This window comes from Panthera leo, chromosome B1 (genome assembly GCF_018350215.1).
Source record: "Panthera leo isolate Ple1 chromosome B1, P.leo_Ple1_pat1.1, whole genome shotgun sequence".
NCBI lineage: Eukaryota > Metazoa > Chordata > Mammalia > Carnivora > Felidae > Panthera > Panthera leo.
This window is the reverse complement of record NC_056682.1, coordinates 752,131-772,228: the sequence shown is the minus strand read 5'-3', so window position 1 is coordinate 772,228 and position 20,098 is coordinate 752,131. Positions and strand designations below refer to the sequence as shown.

At 55.6% G+C, this 20,098-nt stretch overlaps 1 protein-coding gene across 1 annotated transcript in view; it reads left to right on the top strand.

Moving 5' to 3' along the window:
- ERICH1 (glutamate rich 1) overlaps positions 1–4,284 on the top strand; it is a 54,011-nt gene extending 49,727 nt beyond the window's left edge. Inside the window, exon 6 of the mRNA XM_042934141.1 lies at positions 3,737–4,284. Coding sequence (XP_042790075.1) covers positions 3,737–3,876 — 140 coding nt within the window. The 3' untranslated portion in view covers positions 3,877–4,284. The remainder of the gene's footprint in view (positions 1–3,736) is intronic.
- Positions 4,285–20,098: the final 15,814 nt, after the last annotated feature.

Below are 20,098 nucleotides of genomic sequence, written 5' to 3'. Positions count from 1 at the left end.
TGGCTCAGGTCATGATCTCACGGTCTGTGAGTTCAAGCCCTGCATCGGGCTCTGTGCTAATGGCTCAGAGCCTGGAGCCTGCTTCTGATTCTGTGTCTCCCTCTCTCTCTGCCCCTCCCCTGCTCGTGCTCTGTCTCTCTCTGTCTCAAAAATAAATAAAAATGTAAAAAGAAAAATTAAAAAAAAAAGAAGTTGTAAATGGTGAAGCTTTGTTTTCAAACACGGCATGTCTGTCCCCGACTTTTCCCTGGACGTAGCGTGGGAAGCGTGGGGAGCGGGTGCGTGGTCTGTGGGCTGGGCGTGGGTGGCGGTGTCCTGGAAGCCGGCGCAGGGTCCTCCCCTGCCAGCTCAGTCATTACTGTTCCTGACGCTGGGATGTCTCATGTGGCCGGGCCCTGGACAGTCTCCTCGCAAGCTCGGTGCGTGTGTTTAGTGTGCGGACAAAGCACATCTCACCATATACGCGTGCACACATGTTACCACCAATATCAGCTGCCACTACTGTGTGTCTGTCACGCACCCTGCTTTATGCCTCGCAAGGGACTGAGGGGCCACCATTGTCACCGAGGAGACAAGGCTGCAGGAGTCAGGCCGCCGTCCCAGGCAGAAGGGCGCCTTCAGAATGGCCTTGGCCGTGTGCCTCTCTTTGCTCGAAGCAGCACCTCCCGGCGGCCCCGGCTGCGTCCGACTTGGCCTGCAGGGGGGATGCTCCCTAGGACAGCACCTGCTTGGAGAGAGTCAGCAGGCCACTGTGCATGGCGGCCTGCGACGTGTCAGAGCGGCTAGGAGGCCTGGCACTTGTGAAGAACCTGCACTGGAAGACAGACCAGCCCTGAGGTGGGAGACGGGCCCGTGGAGCTAGAGGCAGGCTGGGCGCCAAGGTATATGGGCCGGCTCCCACGTCTCAGCACCTGTGTCCCCGCGTCCTCACTTAGGATCCTGCTTCCGACCTGCCAGCAGCCCCTCACCTGTGACACACGGCTGTCTACACTGGGTTCCAGTCTGCCTTGTGGTCTTCCTGGAGCCCGGGTGGTCAACATGATATTGTACCCGGATGTTCTGAAGGTGCAACAACTTGTAGACCAGCGGGGCTCTCACCCACGTGAAGTTCAGACGTCCAGATGTGCCGTGTCCTGTAGGACTCACGTGCGACATGTTCCTGCCAGCACTGTTTTCGTGCCAGAGTTGTGCTGTTTTAGGCCCATCGCAGGTTTTATGCTTGCAAAACGATAAATCGCCATTTTTATTCGGGGGCTTTCTTGTTTGGTTTTATTTTTGGTTTTGTTTTGTGTTTGCTTTGCAGACCATGCCAGAGTGCTCATGGCCTTCTTTAATTACTGGATCACACACGTCCTTCCTGAGAAGCAGTGAATAAAATCGGTGCATCTATTTGAGAAGAGCTAACATTTGGCCAGAAAATGTAAAAGGCAAACATGAAATCGACAGAGACATGATTCCTGCGTACAAAAAGACGGAATCCCCTAAGTTTTCTTCATAGCCCAAATGGAACGTAGCCCAATGGGAATGTTGAAGACCTCACCGCCATGTTATTTATTCATGTGTTGTGCACAGTGGGCAAGATGCGATCTGAGACTTTAAGTGAGAAATTGGGATAAAATGGAAATTTCTCACTTATCTGAAATTGCTTGTCTCAGATTACTACACAGTGATCCTGTTTTTCTGATTCTGCTAAAAATTGAAAACGGATTTTCTGTTAAATAAACTAGAGTTTGAAGTTGTTATTTATTTTTATAAAGCTTAAATTGCTTTGTATTTGCAAGTCTGTGTTCTAAGAACACCTTGTAGACATTAAATGCTCTGGTTTCAGTAGCTTGGCTCTAGTTGAATTTGTTATTTTCTTCCTTGTTTCCTCTTCTCTACTTTGAGAAAATGCCGAACATCATCCTGCTGTTTGATCTTTCCTGTTGTTCTGGTGACAGTCACCTATGTTTAGGATTACTGGGTTTTTTAAACATCTGTCAACTGACACACTTTTTTTTTTAAATTTTTTTAATGTTTATTTATTTTTTGAGAGACAAAGTATGAGAGGGGAAGGGGCAGAGGGAGAGGGAGACACAGAATCCAAAGCAGGCTCCAGGCTCTGAGCTGTCAGCACAGGGCCCGACACGGGGCTCGAACCCACAAACTGCGAGATCGTGACCTGGGCCGAAGTCGGACGCTCAACCGACTGAGCCACCCAGGCGCCCCATCAACTGACACACATATTAGGAAATCATTGGCTCTGTCTATGAAAAACTATTTTTTATTGTGGTAAAATAGACACAAAGTCACCATATTAGCCATTTTTAAGGGTAGGATACTCAGCCACTATTTTAAGGCTGGATAACACTCCACTGCATGGATACACCGCATTCTGCTGGTCCGTCATCTGTTGATGGACATTTGGGATGTTTCCCCTGTTCCTGTTGTGAACGATGCCGCCCTGAACATCACACACACAACCGTGCGGACACTTGTCTTCCCGCCTCCCGGGGGTAGAAGTGCCTGGTCTGACGGTCACTCCGTGCATGACTTTTCAAGGAACTACCAGTCTGCCACCCACAAGGCTGCACCGTGCCACATCCACTAGCCCCTCGCCGAGGCACCATGGTCTCCACATCCTCACCGACACCGTTACTTCCTGTTTCCTTGACAGTGGCCATCTGGACAGCTGCAAAGTGTCTCGCGGTGGTTTGGGTTCACATTTCCCTAATGTTGAATGCTTCTCATGCCCTTGTTGGCCATTCTCTTTTTTGGAGAAATACAGTTGATATCATTGTCCGTTAGTGAATGGGATTATTTGTCTCTTTTTCATTGGATTATAAGAGTCCTTTCATATTCTGGATATTAATCTCTTATCAGAGAAATGATCTTGTGTTTCTTTCCCATTCTGTGACTTCTTTTCTCTCTCTTACTACTATTCTTTGATGCACAAATTGTTTACATTTTGATGGAGTCTAACTTAATTATGTTTTCTTTTGTTGCTGGTGCGCCTGGTGTTGTATCCAGGAAATAACTGCCAGACGAGTATCATTTTTCCCTCATGTTTTCTCCCAAGAGTTTTGTAGTTCTTTATAACTCTTACATTTAAGTCTTTGATCCGTTTTGAGTTAATTTCTATACATGGTGTGAGGTAAGAGTCTAATTTCATTCTTTTGTGTGTGGATGTTCAGTTTTCCCAGGATCATATGTTGAAGGGATTGTCCTTTCCCCATCGAATGGTCTTGCACCCGTGTTGAAAATCATTTGACTGTGTATGTGAGAGTTTATTCTGGGCTCTCTGTTCGACTCCATTGGTCTGTGTGTGTCCTTATGCCAGGACCACACTGTTTTCATTACTGTAGCTTCGTAGAAGGTATGGGATTAAGACGTGTAAATCCTCCAACTTTGTTCTTCTTTTTCGAGATTGTTTGGGCTATTTGGGGCCCCTTGAGATTTCATGTGAATTTTCGGCTGGGTTTTCTATCTCCAGAAAACACACCTTTGGTATTTTTTTAGGGATTTCATGGGATCTGGAGATCACTTGGGGTGGTATGATCATCTGAACACTGTTAAATTTAAGTCTTCTATTCCATGAACATGGGACATCTTTCCATTTATTTCTCTACCTAAATTCCCTTTACTGATGTTTTGTAGTATTCGGTGGACTAGTCTTTCTCTCCATTAAGCCTATTGCTAAGTTGTTTTCTTTCTGATGCGATTGTAAATGCAATTGTTTTCTTAATTTCCCTTTCAGATTGTTCATCACTAGTACAGACTTGCAGCTGGTTTTTGTATATTGGTTTTATATCCTGCGGAATCCATACATTAGCTCTAATCACGGTGTGTGCACACATTCTTCGAAGTTTTCTGCGCATGGGATCATATCATCTGTGAAGGAGATCATTCTTTCTGTTCCTTCCCTTCCAGTTTGGATGCCCCCATTCTCCAGAGGTCCCCTCCCCTCACATCCCTCATGTCCTTCAGAGACACCTGTTCCACTAAGTAGAACCTTCTGGAGGCAGACTGGGACAGCCAGGATTTGCTGCCAGTTCTGGAGATCCATCAGCTTGCGGGTAGCCGCTGTTAAGCTCCCGAGCTTAACAAACGTCAGTGAGCGGAGCCACCGACCAGGCCGGGACACCTGCATGGGCCCCCACACCCTTGGTCAGGAGTGTCACCTGTGTGGGCGTCCCCCCCAGCCCCCCACACCCTGGGACAGGAGTGTCACCTGCTTGGGTGTCCCCCACCCCACCAGGGTCACTGGTGTGGACCCCCCACACCCTGGGATAGGAGTGTCACCTGTGTAGGCATCCCTCCCCTCCCCTCCCACCCTCCGTCACCAGCATGGGTGTCCCGCCCACCCACTGCATCCTCTCCCCCTGACACCCAGGAGCCAGGCCCCTTCCTACAGGGACAAGGCACCTCTCAGCAGGTGGGTGTCGGCTGCTCGCCTTCAAGGACCTCGTGGCCAGCCTCAGGAAGCCTGACTTTCTGGTGTGCCATGTTGTAACCCTCTCCACAGGCCTGCAAGTTAATAACTGTGTCTGCCAATATGAAAATGTGGACAAATTCATAATTTTCCTATTAATTCTCAACATCCAATTTGTGTCCTTTAATAATGAACAATGTACATTTAACATACTACTGATGAAGAGGAAAACCCTCCAACTGGCAGACAGGGCCCTTTACTTGGTTTCCTTCTCCACACACAATCCCTGTAAACTGTCCCCCACCTCCTGCCACACCTCGCTGGGTCTCACGTTCTGTGTGCTCCTGACCACACTCGGAAATGCAGAGAAGCAGGGACAGAATCTGACAGGTGGGGTGGTCAGGGTCAGCCAGCGCCGTCTCATTCTAATTCCAAACGGAAGAATGCCTCTTCCAGAAAACAACAGCAAATAAATCCTGTCTCTAATGTGTCAGCATAAATACGATAATCTGTTTATCCCCATGGGGCTGAAGTTGGTTAGTAATTAGATCCATTTATCTTTTATGATAGTGCACAGTATTCGTGGAGTCCATGTAATTTGTTTTCTGTGAACCGTACCCATCATGGCAAAGAGAAGGAAGCTCTCAGGAAATGGGAGGAATATTTATTAGCTCGTTAATATTGAGACAGTGGTGCCTGGGAGAAAAGCCCACCCGTGCTTTCCTGCAGTCCTGAAGCCCGAGAGCCTAGAGGAGGCCACGACGTGTGTGTGTGAGCACTTCTTGCCCCCCACGACCCCAGTGCTGCAGTGTTTTCAGAGAAAAGCTGTCCTGAGTTCACCGGCACCCGCCTAGCTGATTCTGGATTTTTCTTCTGTGTCCAGCACTTACTCCAGGGAACAGGTCTCCTCATGTGGGCCACTCACTCTTCAGAGAGTCTGATGAAAACATCAGACCATCTCCAAAATAAGGAGTATTCACACATTTTCACCCTACCCCCCCCCCCCCCCACACACACACACAAATATCGTGTGCAACTTTAAAGAGGCATATTCTCCAGTGTGTTAATGTTCTACTTCTGCACAACAAACTAGCACAAACCAGTGGCTTAAGACAGCATCCATTTATTCCCTCCCAGTGTCTGCGGGTCAGGGGCCCGGGCTGCCTGGGTCATATGCTCCAGGCCTCCCTGGACCTGGACTGTTGGCAGAGCTCTGTTCCTGTGGTTCAGGACCAAGGTCCTGGTTTCCTTGCTGGCTGTTGGCCAGGACATCTCTCAGCTCCTTGGGGACCCCCAGGTCCCAGCCACAGACCCCTCTGAGTCCCTCCCAACCTAGCAGTGACCCCTTCAACCCTGGCAGAAGAATCTAGGAAGAGCTGAGCTTTCTCCAAAGGGCTTCCCCTGACGGATGCAGCCCCACCCCCCCTCCCCAGGATGCTGTCCCTTTTGACCAATTTAAAACTGATGATTGGGGACCTTCAGGACACTGCAATAAATGCGGGCAAGGCTTAATCGTACTGACGACTGCCCATGGGGCACCCTGCCGCTTCTCAGTGACCGCCACACAAGATGCCTGGGTCGTGCACACATAAGTCACAGAACACATGGGTGTCCTGTGTACACACACACGAGTCAGCACACACGGGTGTCTGGTGGGTACACGCATGAGTTGGCACACACATGAGTTGGCACATGCAGGTGTCAAGGACTGTTGTAAAAATTATGTGATTAACCCAAGGGAGGCTCCTGTCACGGAACCTGCTGCAGAGCGGAGGTGGAAAAGAGTGTTTACTGACCTAGTCCCGGGAAGTTGAGATCAGCGAGTCGGCCTGGGCAGGTGGTGTCTCTTATTTGGGGAAAACACGACAGCACTCCAGTTGCCTCAGCCCAGATTTTTAAAACCCTCCACAAATGAATGTCTTTCTTACACTCCTGATTTTATCTTCCTTTTGGCTGTGTAAATACAAATTTCCAGAAAATAATGTTATCATCAACACGGACTCCAAATATTAAACCCTCTTCTTCCCCTTAGTGGGTTTTTCAGGGAATACATTCCTAGAGAACAAACACCCTGTGCAAAAGCCCCCTTGGCCCCACCATGGCGATGCCACCCTCCGGGACGGGTCCCTGTCACCGTTACCGCCTTCCTGCGCGGCTGGCTCGCTGGGTTTCCTTCCCTCCAGCCCCCCGGGCCTCGACCTTTGCCCATCAGCACTGGGGACAGCCGTGAGTTCACAGTGACTGTTCATACTTGGCACGGAAGGGGCCCGATGTAGAACACGCCGCCCCAAACACGGCTCTGGCATGTCAGCCACCGGGGGCCGAAGGCGCTAGAGAAGCAGCAGACGGACGGTCGCACTCCCTACCTCCGCCTTCCCCCCGGAGGCAGGCCGTGACATTTCCCGAAGGAAGCCACCCTCCCTGCACCAGGGAGAGCGGAGACTTCCTGTCACCAGAGACCGGCTGACACCCAAGTGCATGTGGACAGACACCCCCAGCAGCGTGACCCTGTCATACCCAGTCGTCCCCCCGTGTCTCCCCGTCTCTGCTGCCTGCTCACCAACCCCCCGCCCCCGCCGTCTTCATTTTCCCGCTGCAGACTCCACGCATGCGTACAAATAAATCCTAGCACGTGCGTCAGCCTAAGTCCTGGGCAGTGTGACCGTCCACAACCAGCCAGAGCAGAGACGGAGGCCACAGGACGTCAGAGCAGCCACGAGGAACGTGAAGGGTTGTGCAACACACGTTCATCGGGGCCGCTCTCAGTGTTCTAGCACCTTCTGGACCAGGAGGATGATGTCTGTGCTGCTGTGTAACAGAAAGTCCATTTTAGGCAAACTGTGTGAGTGGCATCAGTCATACGGGACAGTGGGTGCCACACAGAGGGTGAAACAGCGTGGACGAGGTCTGAGGAGGGGTCGCCAGGCCTCACCCGGGTGGCCAGCAGGCCGAGGCTGCTGAGGAAATGCTGTAAGCAGTCCCCATAAGATGCCTGGAAAGGACGGTCATCTGTCAGCCGTTGCGACGGTCGGCTTTACAGAATAAATAGCCCACGTCAGTTCTTGTGACGTAAGAGCTGGTTTTAATGGTCTTGTTATTTGGCTGCCGTACGCTTGGCAAACTGACAAAAGACAAATGGGACTTTCCGGCATGTTCTATCCATTAATAAAATGTGGCTTGTGTCTCACGATTCCACTGAACTTGACTCAGTGTGGAGGCGCAGGCGCAGGCGCGTGGCGAGGGAGAGGACGCTCAGGCTGGAGTGAGGAGGCCCGTGGGGTGCAGGAGCAGAGCGGAGGGGCCTCTGGAGGAGGCCAGCAGCTAAGGAAGAGGCGAAGGAAGAGGGCCCCACGGGGAAGGGCTCTCAGCCCCTTGCTGTCCTGGCCAAGACACCATGGCAGGGAGGCCGGAACAGGTGTCTGTTCCTCACAGCCCTGGCAGCCGAGGTGCGGCTGGTGTGCGGTGAGCCCTCGTCCAGGCCTGAGTTCAGGGACAGGGGCTCTGTCGTCCCTCCTCTGCGCACAAGGACGCCAGCCCAGGGGCCCCGGCCCCACCCTGTGACCTCACTCTCTGGCTCCTCAAAGACCCCACCTGCAAGTACAGTCACACTTGGGACAGGCCTTCAGCGGGGGCTTTGGGGGACAGGGGGCAGCCCGTAGTGGGCGGAGGGCAACTGGAGAAGAAAGAGGGCCGGTCCGAGGTGCCGAATGCCCAGAGACCCAGGAGGAAGCTCCGCAGGGGCCGCAGGCGCCTCCCAGCAGAGGGGACGAGGGGCAGGCGCCACGTCTCTGTGGCCTGTGAAGTATGGAGCCCCGCCCTTGGTGCGTGGCTGAGGGTGGCACGTGAAGCCGGCAGGGCTCACCTCCCCGGGGCCACGTCGTGGAGCTGTGGCAGTGAGGAGGTGCCTGCGGTGTTCAGACCCTGCCGGGGACCCGATCCTTCCGTCAAGACCAGGGCGACCTCGTGCCCGTGAGATGGCTGGAGCAGTGGCCCAGCCGGGCGGGGCCTGGGTGCCGTCCCAGGTGCGGGGGGCCATCCGGCTCTTCCCACAGCACTGCGTGCTGGGTACCTGCACGCACGGGGGGGGGGGGGGGTCTCCTGACCCCCCCGGGACCCCAGCGCCCGCCCACTCACGTGCTGTCACCTGTACAGGGCAGGCTGCACTGAGTAAGCTCCTACTGTGTGCTCGCCCGTTGGAGGTGCTGAGACCCAGAGGGTTGGAGGCAGGATGCCCGTGGCCATGCGTGACCGTGGGCTTTGGTTTTCCATCTTCCTTCCACTGAGGATTGTCAGGTGGGACAAATTAACCCAAGCGCAGAAACGCTTTGGGTCGGACTGTAAACCTTTACAATTTCATGTCTTGTTTTCTTCAATGGAGAAAATAAAATGTAGCGAGAGGCTCAGAGACCCATGGGAGGTCCAAAATGGACACAGGGGATGCTTGACTGTCCACGCAAATGTGCCCCTGAGAGCAGGACTTTGTGCAAACATTGTGCGCTGGGGGCAGGCGGTGCGTGTGGCCTGGCAACGGGCTGGCCTCTGTTTCCTATTTTTGTCCCGACTGGGAGTCCTTCCACAGAAGGTCACCTGAATGTCTTCAGTGCAGGTGGAAAGGAAACTATGAAAAATATAATTGTACCAGTTTTCCTGTTGGTTGTCCGGGAGGGAAAAATACACAGAAGGAGCTGTGTGCTCGAACCTGATTGCAACTTCACAGACCAGACTGGAAAGAAATCAAAGAGCTTCACAAAAACAAAGCTTTGATGACGAGCCTTTGGAATCACACAGCACGGCCCCCAAGATAATCCAGAAATACCCAGCAAACAGCCCTGCGTTTACTATCTGGCCTGGCCTCTACTCTTCCGGGAGTTCATCCTGAATTTACATCTCCAACAAACGTTTTAGCTACATCTCCACACACACCTACATGTTATAGACTGTGATTAGCTACATCTCCACACACACGTACATGTTATAGACTGTGATACATAATTACGTGTGATAATGTGTAATATGCAATACACACTGACAGTGTTTGTTGCTAGTGATAAACTTCACATTTTCACCTGGAAGCTTGAATTTTGGAAAACCTGTATCCATCAGTGTTATCGACATGGTTTCCTATTCCGCTTTGCAACTGACTTGTAAGAATCTGCAACTTACTGGGTTTTGCTGTTGTCTAAAATTATCCATAATTATTCAGAAAGGCTACTAACATACTCCTCACTTTTCCCGTTCTATAGTAAATTTGCCAAAGAGCTTGATTTTGCAAATGAAAGTTATTTGTCATTAAAATGTGTTATTTGTGTGAACATATGACGGGTTTGTTATTCTTTTAAATTAACTAACATATACTTTGTATCTCCGTTGCAATTTCTAGCGTGGTGAGTACTGACGGCGTCCACACATGCACACAGCACAGCCCACCGTGTTCCTCACGAACTCTCAGGCCTAAGTTCAGGAGCCACTGCCGTCTACACATCTGCGCCAACTCCCCCAGACTCCTTGGAGAAGGGCTGATTCCAGGCCCCGAGCAGAAGTACCCGGGGGGTTGGAGTTTCTTGTTCCAGGAAGCACGTAAGGGCTCAGACATTGCAAAGGACTCATCAGAGTGACACAGAAGCCAAACTGGGAATCAGGTAAGCACCCAAGACAGCAATGACCTTAGTGGATCAAACAGTCGGAGTTTGGGGAAGAGGGGGGTCACGTGGCCCCTGGCAGGCCACCCCGAGTCCCACAGTAACCGCCAGTGGGGAGGCGGGAGGCCGGCCCCCTGCTGGGCAGAGCCGACCCTTCCCCAGATGGACTGCAGCCACTCCCTGGGGGCTCCCACGAGGGGGCGTTGTTGGGGGGAAGGAGTGGGCCCCACGCGAGGTCCCAGCGAGTCCACGAAACCTTCCCCAGGGACGGCGGGGGTGTCCTCGCTCTCGGGCAGTGTCTGGTTTTCCATATGGTTCGGGAAGAGGGAAGGCATGTGCGGTGGGGGAGTCTAGGTGAGAGGCCCGCGGTCTGTTCTTGCAGCTTCTCTGCGGGAGGGAGCGTGTTCGGATCCGCGGGAGGGGGAGCGTGTTCAGACCAGAAGCTGGGAGGGAAAGGGGTTCACTTACCGAGGGCCACGTGGAAACCGCTCCGCCACACAGCTTGTCGTCTGAAACAAGCCGGGCCTCACCGGCTGGTTGCCCTGCTGGGAAGGGCGGGTTCAGCGCCCCACCACCACCCCCCGCGCGGTGAGAGGGGCTCCCCAGGCCCCTCCCCTCAGTCGGAACCTCCCGGGTCAGCTGCCTTCCCGCCAGCCCTGGGGCGCTCCTGCCTTCCTTAAGGGCAGTGGGTGGTGGCCCTCTAGGTTCTGGTGGGGGAGACGCTCCCTGGCACTCCGATCCCAGGGTGGGGGCGGCCCCGGGGAGGGGAGGAGCCCCAGGGTGGGGGGCACACCGCGGCCTACCTCAAGCCTCAAGAGGTTCCTGTCACCTGACATTCCGGGTCAGCAGCCCTTGCAGTGCTCTATACACAGGAGACCAGCCTCCACCTTCGCGTCTCTCCCTGACCCTCCTGCTTGGGAATCGCCACCAAGGCCCTTGGGCTCAGTGACTGCCCCGTAAGGGGGCTTCTTTAGAGGCATAAACTCACAACTCACGATAATGAGGAGAAGGGAGAGGAAGCAAAGCCCTTGGGCAGATCTGGAAAATCAAATCCTAGTCTATTGGTACAAAAGACAATGAGCAAGAGAAAAGGCCGTGTACAGACTGAGTGTGGTCACATGGGAGAAAGTGAGCAGCATGATTAATTCAGCAACTGGAGTCCAGGAAACAAAAGAACAGCAACCAACCGTCCAGCCAACCACACACGAACCAACCGACCGAACGAGCACACAACCAACCGAACCACAGAAGAGCAAGTACCCAACGTGGCGGGTGTGTGATTTACAAGAGCACTCACAGTTTGAGACGCGAAATCTGCTGTTCTGAGACTTGGAAGTCTCTGAGAGAAGGCAAAGAACACACACAAAGCTCTGCACAGGCCTAGTGACTATTTGCTGTGTCTGCTTCACCGACAGCCTGTTGCCCTCGGTGTCTGCACACAGGGTAGAGGAGACTTCGGGAAGGCACGCCGTCTGCGGACGACAGCAGGTGGCAGACCTAGACGAGGGGCGGAGCCCAGCACCACCGCTCTTCCCAAGATGCCCACACCTGTGCCTCGGACTCGGGCGGCCGCTGAGCCCCGCTGCGGACCCAGGCTCTGCGGAGACACTTCCGAGGACACGGCGAGAGCGTGGCTCCTGGTTTCCGCCCGTTGACGAAGCTTCTGTTGGGAGTGTGGCCAATAGGCGTTTCTAACTGAAGAGAAGGTGCCCAAGTTGGTGGAGCTGGAAAATCGTTTACTTTTGTACTAAAAAGCTCCTTCAGACACTCACTCATGATTTTACCATTGTATCCTCTCTCTTCCCGATAGTACGATGCATTTATCTACGCACATGCCATTTTCAATTAGGAAAAATGCAACATTTATGCATAAAATTATTAACCGACATTGAAAAAGGGGTTCAGGGAGGCACATGTCAGGAACAGAAGGAGAGGGGAGACAGGGGACGTTCCCGAGGATCCCCCACTAGGCGGACCCTCTGCAGCTGAGCCGCGGGGCGGGGCGGGCGGGACTACTTCCCCCCACCCCAAGCTTGCTGACGTTGGCCTGTGTGTCTCAAGCTCCCCCACGTCTTACTCTGTCAGTCTCCTGATAGCAGGTGCCCAGGAAGGGCCTCACGGGGGGGGGGGGCGTCACGGAGACACCACGGCCCAGCCGCGGGGGACATGGCTTGTGAGCCAGGCTGCGCAGGGCGGGCCGTCTGCGGGCTGAGCGGCCGCACCGGTGCCGTGAGCACAGTTGGAGCCTGGACCGGGCTGAGGCTCCTGTGGGACAGACTCGGTATCACCTGCTCACACTTCCCCACCCCCCACAGGAACACCCTTAGGATGCCCGTGTGGAGGGTAGAGCAAGGGGAAAAAGCTTCTCCCCCACCCCGGGTTCCAGGGGGGGGCCTGAAGTTCACCTGCGGCCACACCGCGGCACGTGCGTCTCCCCCCACCACCGGGTTCTCTTCCCTCCCCTCCGGGTTCTCTCCCCGCCTCCCCCCGGGTTCCAGGCGGGGCCCTGCAGGTGCACATGCGCCCACACCGAGGCACGTGGAAACAGCAGAGTCTGCTAGCAGGTGGAGGGCCCCCCATGGCAGGAGAGGCTCCTGGCATTGGGACCGGCCTCACCAGCACCACGAAGAACAGAACATTTGCAGTGGGGTGGTGACCCAGAGGGAGGGACTTGGGCTTTTAGGGCAGCAAACCTGGAGGCTAGAGCTTGGGGAACCAAGGAGGTCACGGTGCCCACAAGGGCGGGCAAGGGTCTAGCATGACCCCTCCTCTTCCTGGCCCGGGAGAGGGGAGCCTTTACCCACGGCATTTCTGTCCTTGTTCTAGGCCCACGGGTGGAGCAGGGAGCAGCTGTGTCTCACGTGTCTTCTCAGCCAAGTGGCCTGTGCTGGGGTGGGTGTTGTGGCTTCCGGCTCCTTCCGGGGCCGTCCAGCTGTGGTTCAGGGTGCCAATGGCCTGGCAGGACACTCGGGAAGAGCGGGCCAGGGCTTGAGGGAGGAAACACGGTGGACCGGGTGGTGAGTGGAGACCCTCGGAGGACTGTGGGCAAAAGACAGAAACATTCTGTCTCCTGGGAAGGTCACAGCCGAGGGCAGCCTCCTGGAGGAGAGGCGTTCTCGTTCGCCACGGTGTCGGTGTCGTTTCCTCATCTTAGCTGGTTAAGAACCGGAAGCACCGACCGCGTTCCTTGCCCTGGAAGCACGGGCAGAAGGGGCGGCCGCAGGGTCAAGTCCCTTTCTGGAGCAAAGCCCGCATCTGCGTGCCTCCCCCTCGAGAAATAGCCATTCAAGTCCTTCCCGCATTTGTTTGTTGACCACACGTTCTTATGAGTCAGTTCTGTTTCATCTGAGCCTCGTGGCTCTGGTCGGACGAGGCCGCTTGAATTCCCCGGACCCAGGCGTCCTCGGGGAATAAACACCACACCCTCATTTATCCCTAAGAGAATTAACGGTAATCCCCTGATCTCCGAATGACTGCATAAACTGCCTGCCACTCTCTGGCCCTATGGGACAGCAGGCAGGCCGCAGGCCACCGCGGTCACCCCCACCCCTGCTCCATCCACAACGCGTGCCTTGGCCTCGCAGAGACGCCGTGCCCCAGGACCTTCCCTCGGCATCCGCTCTGGAGAGACGGGTCAGTTCTTCCCAGAGTGGCCTGCGTCCTCCGCCAGGCCGCTGTTTCCCCACTTCTGACCCTGTACTCCCTGTGGCTTCTGTCTCTGAGGTCAGCAGGTAAACTGGGTGACACTGCTCACCTGCGGTCATTCTGTTCCCTAAGCCTCCCCGAATTGCTCACATTGTCTGTGACGCTTTCCTGAACCAGCTGCGAGAAGGCCTTTCCCGTCACCCTCAGATGACCACGGCTCCCCTACGAAGGCAGGGGAGAGTTCCATTTATCCCCTACCCGGTAGGAGCCAGCTTCCGGGTGGAGACTCCACGGGGACAGCTAGATGTGTGTGTGTCCGTCTCTCTAGCCAGTTAGGGACTCGCAGATTTTCCTGGGGCCAGCGGGAGCCCCCCAAAGCTGCCCCTGTGTCCTCCCACTGTGCTGTGTTTTCGAGTTACCATTGCTGTCTGAAAGCAGCAGATGGGGGGTGGGGGGGGAGAGCCTCACACTTCCTGTGCCCAGAGGTGGGATCAGCCGTTTCTCCAGGGATGGGTTCAGAATCAGAATCAGTATTTTTCAGAATCCTTCTTCCTCACAGACTCCCCCTACCGCCACCGCCCGTGTGGTTCATAACATCAGGTAGGTTTGGGGTACCCTCACCCCTATAAAACCTGGCACAGTTCCTGGTACATAGAAGGTGCTGAATAAAAAAAAAAAAAAAAAAAAACAACAGAATGTCAGTTTTCTTCCTGCCTCTAGACTGACAACCCGCACTGAACCAGAGCATGAATTTAAGCCCAAAATAACCCACATTGACTTGGGTGTCTCGCTCAACGTAATTGTCAGTCTCAGGGGCGCCTGGTGGCTCAGTTGGTTCAGCGTCCGACTCTTGGTTTTGGCTCAGGTCCTGATCTCGTGGTTTGTGAGTTTGAGCCCATCATGGGGCTCTGTGCTGGCAGTGTGGGGCCTGCTTGGGAATCTCTCTCTCCCTCTCTCTCCGCCTCTCCCCCACTCACCATATCTCTCTCTCATAAACTTTTATTTTATTTTATTTTATTTTTAACGTTTATTTATTCTTGGGACAGAGACAGAGCGTGAACAGGGGAGGAGCAGAGAGAGAGGGAGACACAGGATCCTTAGCAGGCTCCAGGCTCCGAGCTGTCAGCACAGAGCCCGACGCGGGGCTCGAACCCACAAACCCTGAGATCACGACCTGAGCCGAAGTCGGACGCTTAACCGACTGAGCCACCCAGGCGCCCCTCTCTCATAAAATTTTAAAAAATACATCGGTTTCGTATCGAATGCAGCCATTGAAAAGAAAACGTGGTAAGCGGCTCCCAAGTCGTGTGTTTTCCAGAGACCACGGATCTTCCTGTCAGCGCGCCCGCCCGGGACCGCACTCAGCCTCCGTCTCCTCCTCCAGGCCCTGTGTCCACACAGTCCCACGGGGGCTGGGGCCCTGCCCTGTGAGTCTGGGGGACACTCAGTGCACAGCACTGCTTGTCACCGTCCCGTCGGGGAGACGTGGTGGAGGCCGCTGGCACCACCGCCGGAATCCCCGCGAAGTCCCCTCCTGATTCCCCGCCTTGGCCCCCGACGCCCCAACGACACAGCCGGAATGCCCGCCTGCACCTGCTTGTCCGCGGACTCTGCCCACCCACACCTGCTTGTCCGCAGACTCACAACCCGCACAACTGTGCTCTGCGTGCTCCCTGCAGACGAGAATGTGCCCTCTGTGCCGTCAGAGTCTGCCTGGGCGCCGGTACCCGCACTGCTCTGAACAAGGCTGTCGGGACAGGCGGATGTCCCCCAGGCCCACCGCCCGGGCCACACGCTCCCGTGAGCGTGTGGCCAAGTCTCACCTCCTCTTCGGACCTCGCCCTGACCCCTGGGGCACCTGGAGAGACCCCAGCGTGTCGCGTCGGCTCTCGATCCCCGTGTGTCTGCTCTTCGCTGGGCCTTCTACACACCCTGCACCCCCAGAAGGGCCCCTTGCAGCCCAGGGTTGGCCAGTCCACACGCTTCAGGTGGGTGATGCCCCAGGCCCGTCTCCCAGGCCGGGAGCTGGCGGGTCTGAGTCCGCCTCCCTGTGGAAGGACTGTCTGGCGATCTGGGGCTGGCTCCCGGTGCCACAAATGGGCTGACCTGAGCTTCTCGGGTGCATGGCTGCCACAGGGCTCAGCTCTCGCCCCGGGGGACTGAGAACGTTCCACAGACAGGCAGGGCGCCCCAGTGGACGCTCTCTGTGCTCGGCCTCGAGGGGGCAGGGCACAGACGGGAGGAGCTGGTTCCCAGCCAACAAGGCGGCTTCCTCACCGAACACGAAAGCCACTCTGAGTTGTGCCATTTTCTCTGTAAGCTCCGTCCTGGTTTCCAGGGTGAGGCGTGAAGGCTCCGCCCACTGTGCACGTTGTGGTAGCAAAGCACCTCGGTGCCCCGGAGGAAGCTCCGTCTTCCGATCTCCCCAAACCTTGGGAGACGGCAGCAAAGCGCTCTGGAGAGTTCAGACCCCCTTTGTCCTCACTCATGGGGTCAGTCACATGCGGCCGGTGCTTGTGCACGCGTGCGGAGACTCGGGCCAGCGCTTTCCAAGTGATGCGCTTACCGCGGAAATGCAGGGGTCCCTAAATCTTTCTGCTGAGCTTTACATCACGTGCAGCCTGTGCAGATTTCCAGAACAGACTCACCGGAGCAGGTTCACTGGGACGCGGCAGACCTCGCAGGCATCGGGCACGGGGGGGGGGGGGGGCCAGGCTGTTCCTGCTCGCTCTGCTCTGTTCCACGTGAACCCGGACCGAGGGCCACGGCCACCCGGCGCCGGGTCAGCCCAGGGGGGACAGGGAGACCCAGCGGGCAGCGGTCACCCCTCTGCGCCCTCAGCTGCAGGGAGGACGTGTCCCGCTCCGCCCCGGGCAGGGCCCCGCTGCGCATACCTGAGCGTGGACGCTCGGTAAATGTGCGGTGGTGTATGCATACGGGGGGCTGGTCCTCGGCCGAGGGACGCTGTCACCTGGGGAGACCGTGGTGGCGTGCTCGTTCCTGTTCACGCCCCGTTTCTAAGACTGAGACGTTTCGCTCCTTGCGCATCCAACTGTGGGTTGCAGCCGCCGTCCGGTATTCCACAGTCTGAGCTGACGGCCCATTCCGTGGGCCCCACGCCCCCATCTCCCTTCCCCGGCCAGTAACGGGTTTGCTCTGACCCGCTGGGCCGGCCGCGTAGCTGGGTTCTGACGGCGAGGCCCCTGGGGGCAGCGAGGGGCGTCACTCCCGGGCCTCACGAAAAGACCACGGTCGCCACATTCCGTGCCTCCCTGGAGCAACCTGACGTGGCCACACACACCAGCCTCAACCTGCAGAGGCTGGGTCAGGTGGTGGCAGGATGGCCGGAACAGAAAGGAGGAGGTCTCACCAGCCCTGGGGCCCGGCCACGTCTCCCTGGAAGGTGGGCTTGAGGAAGCAGGCGGCCATGCCCATCCTCACCAGCCCACTCCCCACGTGGGCTCGCCCGACACAGCACAGCACACCCAAGGTGCGTGAGGCCACGTGCAGGTGCATCTGGGTCTGTACAGAGCAGGGCCACCCCATCCCCGCCACCCCCTGCCTCACTCGCTCCAGGACGCCCACCCCATGGGCGCCCCCACCTGGCGCACACGCTCCTTGCCGGCTCCCCCTTCGGATGGGTGTCTCGTCCCCTCTGTGACTCGAGCAAGTATCCACGCACGCTTCCTCGGGGACCGCCCCTGCGGGATCAGCCCGTCCCTCCATTTCCTAGGGTTCTGTAGGGATTCTGTTGTCCTCGAAGCCTGGTGGGAATTCGCTGAACGCTCTGGATGCATATCCCTCCTCCGTGAGGACATCGTAAGACCCCTCCGGCATCTCAGATGTCCGTTAGCTGTGCTCGGTGCACCCTTACTGAACTGCCCAGTCTCCCCCAATTTCCGACCCATAAAATCCTGAGTGGTGCCATGGTCTTCGTTTGTTGTTCGCCAGCAGTTACTGGAGCATGTGGCTGATTTATGGATAGATTTTCCTTGTTCATGAATCCTTGCACTGACCCTCACTTGTTCAAGGTGCCCAGTCTCCTTGTGGTCACGGATTCGGTTAGTCAAATCTTTACATTCACAAGCGAGGTGGACCATACTTCCCTTGCTGTCTTCACACCGTGGCCACCCTGCCTGGGCTGCTCCCCTGACAGCCTAGCGTGACAGGAGACCTCTCCCCACCCTGCGGTGCTGTCTCCTGTTCTTCCTGCCCTTCCTCCTCCTCAGTCTCCGGTCGTGGCTGTTAGACCTACGTGATCTGAAGCTCCCTCTGCTCACCCCCTGTTCTTTCGCCCCGTGTTAGGGTTGAGGTGTGCTGAAGTCCTGATGTCCAGGCCTCAGAAGGTGACATTTGGAAATAGGGTGATTGCATATGTGATCTGTTAAGCTGCGGTGAGGCTGTACTAGAGGAAGGTGGGTCCCCAGCCCAGTATGACTGTGCCCTTATAAGAAGGGAAAATATGGACGCCGACATGCACGTGGGGAGAAAACCACGTGAGACAGAGGCAGACGATGGGGTGATGCATCTACAAAGCCACGCAAAGATTCCTAGCCACTGGAAGAGAAGTCGAACATTCTTCCTCACAGCTCCCAAAGGAGCCACGCCCCCTGGCACCTTGACCCTGGGCTCCCAGCCTCCAGAACTCTGAGACAGATCATGCTTTCTATTGTGTGGGCCACCGGTTCATGGCATTTCGTCACAGCGGCCTGAGCAAACTAACACACTCTCCATCCGTCACACACGCCTCTGGTCCCTTCCTGGCGTCCGCTTTCTGAGGACCTATGCAGACGCACCGGGACTCCACGTGACAGCGGACGGACGGACACGCACAGGGTGGCCCAGCGAACATCCACACAGAAGTATAACCAGATCTGCAGGAAATGTCTGATGACCTTCGTGAGTCCTGCTAGGCTCGTGCCCTGACAGGGAACACTGTAAGGGGCTGGAATTTTCTTTGTACCACTCACCCAAAGAAAATCTCAGTTGAGGATTCATGTAATCAGAGTAACTTAAGTTGGGTTTTTACTTCATAAAACTGTGGTATATTCAACCTGACTGCCTGCATTATGGTTCCCCAGAGAAACAGAACGATAAGAGATATATAAAAAAATATTTAGCATAAGGAAGTGCCTCACGTCGTTGGCCCAGCAAGTCCAAAGTCTGAGGGTAGGTGGGCAGATTGGAGACCCAGGACAGCCCGTGTTCCAGTCCAAGTCTGAATGCCACACCCTGGAGAATTGTCTTTTGCTCAGGCAGAGGATGGCCTTTTTGTTCTAGCCAAGCCTTCAACTGATTGGATGAGGCCCACCACAGTAGGGGGGCACTCTACTTTCTGGAAGTCCACTGATTTGAATGTTAATGTCATCCAAAAACCACCTCACAGAAACTGCCAGAGTAACGTCTGATTAAATATCTAAGCACTGTGGTCTGGTCACATGCACACATAAAACTAGCCAACACACTGCATTTCCAAGGAATCAGAGAGGATTCCGTTTCCATGCGATAAGGACAGTGGCAAACAGCACACAAAACTGTGTTTTAGGTGTTGTCAGTTCGGAGATGGAGACGGGAGGGTGGGGAGGGTGGGGAGGAAGCAGACGTTCTCTGAGGTGAGGACACGGGACCCCGGGGTGCATGACTCCCGGCCATCGGTGCCACCCTGACAGGTCAGTTTTGTTCATTGTTGGTTGTTCGCCTCGGCAATGCCAGCCTCTCCCCTTGAGGGGAGGTTGAAATGCTCGTATGGCTGTTGGGGGTCAATGTCATTCGTGTACCCGGTGAGACCCAGTGTGGACAACCCATGCCTGCATAACTACTGACAAATGGAAGTCAGCTTTTAGGGGCTCCCGTGGTTTAGCTGCACAGCACTTACCTGAGTTCAAGCTGGAATCGGGCCCAACGTCACACTGTCCATGATGAGCCTGACACAGAGGAAAACCCAGCTGGCCCCTTGGGGCCCTGATTTCCACCCTAAACTGAAAACCTTACTGGCGGTGCTAATTCCTGAGGTTTGCTTTGTGGGTTGGCACGGCCCAGACACGCCCAAAGTGCTGGCAGGTGGGCAGTGCTCAGTGCTCAGTCTCTCCCAAACTGGTTGGGCAGACACAGGGGCCGCTGCCCTGGCCACGTCCCAGCTGGCTGAGCCACGTTCTTTCTTATCTCCGTCCGCCTCTTCGACCTCATCATGAAGCAGCTCCCCAGGGCTGTGTGTCCGCATCTATCCAGGCTGTGCCACGGGAGCTCACCCTGTGTTTTCATGGGCGGTGGCCCGCTGCGTCCCTGAGGCCGCAGCAAAGATGACACATTCACCCCCGAAAGGAACAGAGGAGGAACACCGCCCTCTGTCAGGAGACGTCGCAGAGAACACGGTGTCATGTGACTGGCAACGTAAATTATTGTT